Below are 1,789 nucleotides of genomic sequence, written 5' to 3'. Positions count from 1 at the left end.
CCCCCCCCCCCCCCCATCCCACCATCTCACAGGGCACAGGCAGCTTATCCCAACCACTGTGTCCCCCCCAGTGCTCCCACCATCCCCAACACCTTGTCCCCACCATGCCATTACCATGCCCACTGCCCCAATCCCACCATGTCCCTGCCGTGCCCACCCCCATGCTCCCCCCATGCCCACTACCGTGTCCCCACCTGCCATTGCTGTGCCCCTACTGCTGTGCCACCCGTCCCCCATGGCCCCCCATGCCCATCATATCATCCCCACCATGCCATTGCTGTGCCCCCACCACGCCCACCACCACATTCCCACACCCACCAAGGGGGCTTGAGGCTTGGCCACCCCGAAGAAGCCCACCCATGACCCGGTGGCACCACAGGGTGAGGGACACAGGCTGGCAGGGGTGGGGAAGGCTGACAATGGGCAACTGCCCTGGCACCCTGACGCGGTGCTGAGGGGCCAGCGGGCATTCCCCTGTCCCCTCCTAGGGCTTGGCCCCTGTGTGCAGATGGCAGCCAGGATGCCAAGGTGAGGGGCTTGGCTGCTGGCACTCCGGACACCCTGGTGCCCTGCTGGGCTGCTTCATTCTGTATGTATGTCCCCCTGCCCGTGTTTCCCCATCTGCATCCTCCCCCCACCACAGAGGTGCCACCCTCACCCTGGGGCAGCCTGACACCGGGGTCCCACAATGAGGAGATGGGGGGCCCCCAGGGACAGGGGGTGTCCCCAGCCCTGCTGCCTGCTGTAGCCAAACCCACACACCGGACAGGCGCCTGGTGCCACCGCAATAAGGACAGTGTCACCCGGGGGGGGGGTGTCACCAGCACAGGTGGGTGGCTTGGGGGGGACAGCCCCAGGGGCAGGGTGCCCTCACCCGGATGACGTAGCGAGAAGTGTTCCTCTCGTCCAGGCTGACAGTGAGGGAGAAGAGCACGGCAGCGCTGTAGACCCCCTGCGTCTTGTAGAGCAGCTCGTTGAGATCCCCGCGGCCGGGGGGGGCATCCCAGCCGCCACACTCCCCGATGACCTCCAGCATGGGCCGCGGGCCCAGCCGGTCAATCTCAGCCCGGTCCAGGCACGAGCGGAAAAACTCCTTGACCTTCCTCTCAGCCGAGGCAGGGGCTCGGCGCCGCACGGGGCGGCTCAGCAACGCCCGCAGCTTGGCCTCGTTCTGCTCGGCGATGGCTCCGATGGTGCCGTACACCAGCTTGTCCTCGGGAATGCCGTGTCGCCGGAGCCAGCCGCCACAGGCGAAGGAGTAGAAGTCCTGGCAGGGGTCGATGGTGGCATCCATGTTGGAGCTGAGGAAGCGGGATGCCCGCAGGAAGGCCTTCTTCTCCTGGCACCCCTCCAGGCAGTAGCTGTCCCCTTCAGCCGCCAGGTACTTGAGGACCAGCATGCACGTCAAGATGACGCAGAGCCCCGCAGCGAACACCAGCCCCGAGAGAAGGCAGACCTCCCGGCGGCTCCAGCGCGGCAGCCCCCCACGGCGTTTTTTGGCCCCGGTGCCCAGCTGGAGGGCGAAGCCATTGGGTAGGGTGCCGCTCTGGTACTTGCTCACATACTTCACCTCCTGAAACTCATCGTAGTGGGCTGTCAATGAGTAGGTCTTCTCCATGGCCAGGGATGGGGCTCCCCACAGGCAGCACGGGCACGGGGGGCTCAGGGCAGGTGGCGGGCAGGCTCAGGCACGCCACGGTTCATGCTGGAGCTGTGCCTGCTGCAGGGAGGTGCTGGAGGGTGTCCGGGTGAGTCAGGAAGCTCCTGGAAAAGGCAGAGGAGGTGGTTG

General features: G+C 66.4%; 1 protein-coding gene across 2 annotated transcripts in view; it reads right to left on the bottom strand.

Moving 5' to 3' along the window:
- The window catches only part of ECEL1 (endothelin converting enzyme-like 1), an 8,187-nt gene extending 6,569 nt beyond the window's left edge, over positions 1 to 1,618 (bottom strand). For both annotated transcript variants that reach the window (XM_010573010.1, XM_010573011.1), the window contains exon 1: positions 875 to 1,618. In XM_010573010.1, the coding sequence (XP_010571312.1) occupies positions 875 to 1,618 (744 nt within the window). The remainder of the gene's footprint in view (positions 1 to 874) is intronic.
- Positions 1,619 to 1,789: the final 171 nt, after the last annotated feature.

Source organism: Haliaeetus leucocephalus, unplaced genomic scaffold (assembly GCF_000737465.1).
Source record: "Haliaeetus leucocephalus isolate CR32 unplaced genomic scaffold, Haliaeetus_leucocephalus-4.0 Scaffold362, whole genome shotgun sequence".
Taxonomy (NCBI): domain Eukaryota; kingdom Metazoa; phylum Chordata; class Aves; order Accipitriformes; family Accipitridae; genus Haliaeetus; species Haliaeetus leucocephalus.
The sequence above is the reverse complement of the archived record's forward strand: the minus strand, read 5'-3'. Positions and strand labels throughout refer to the sequence as shown.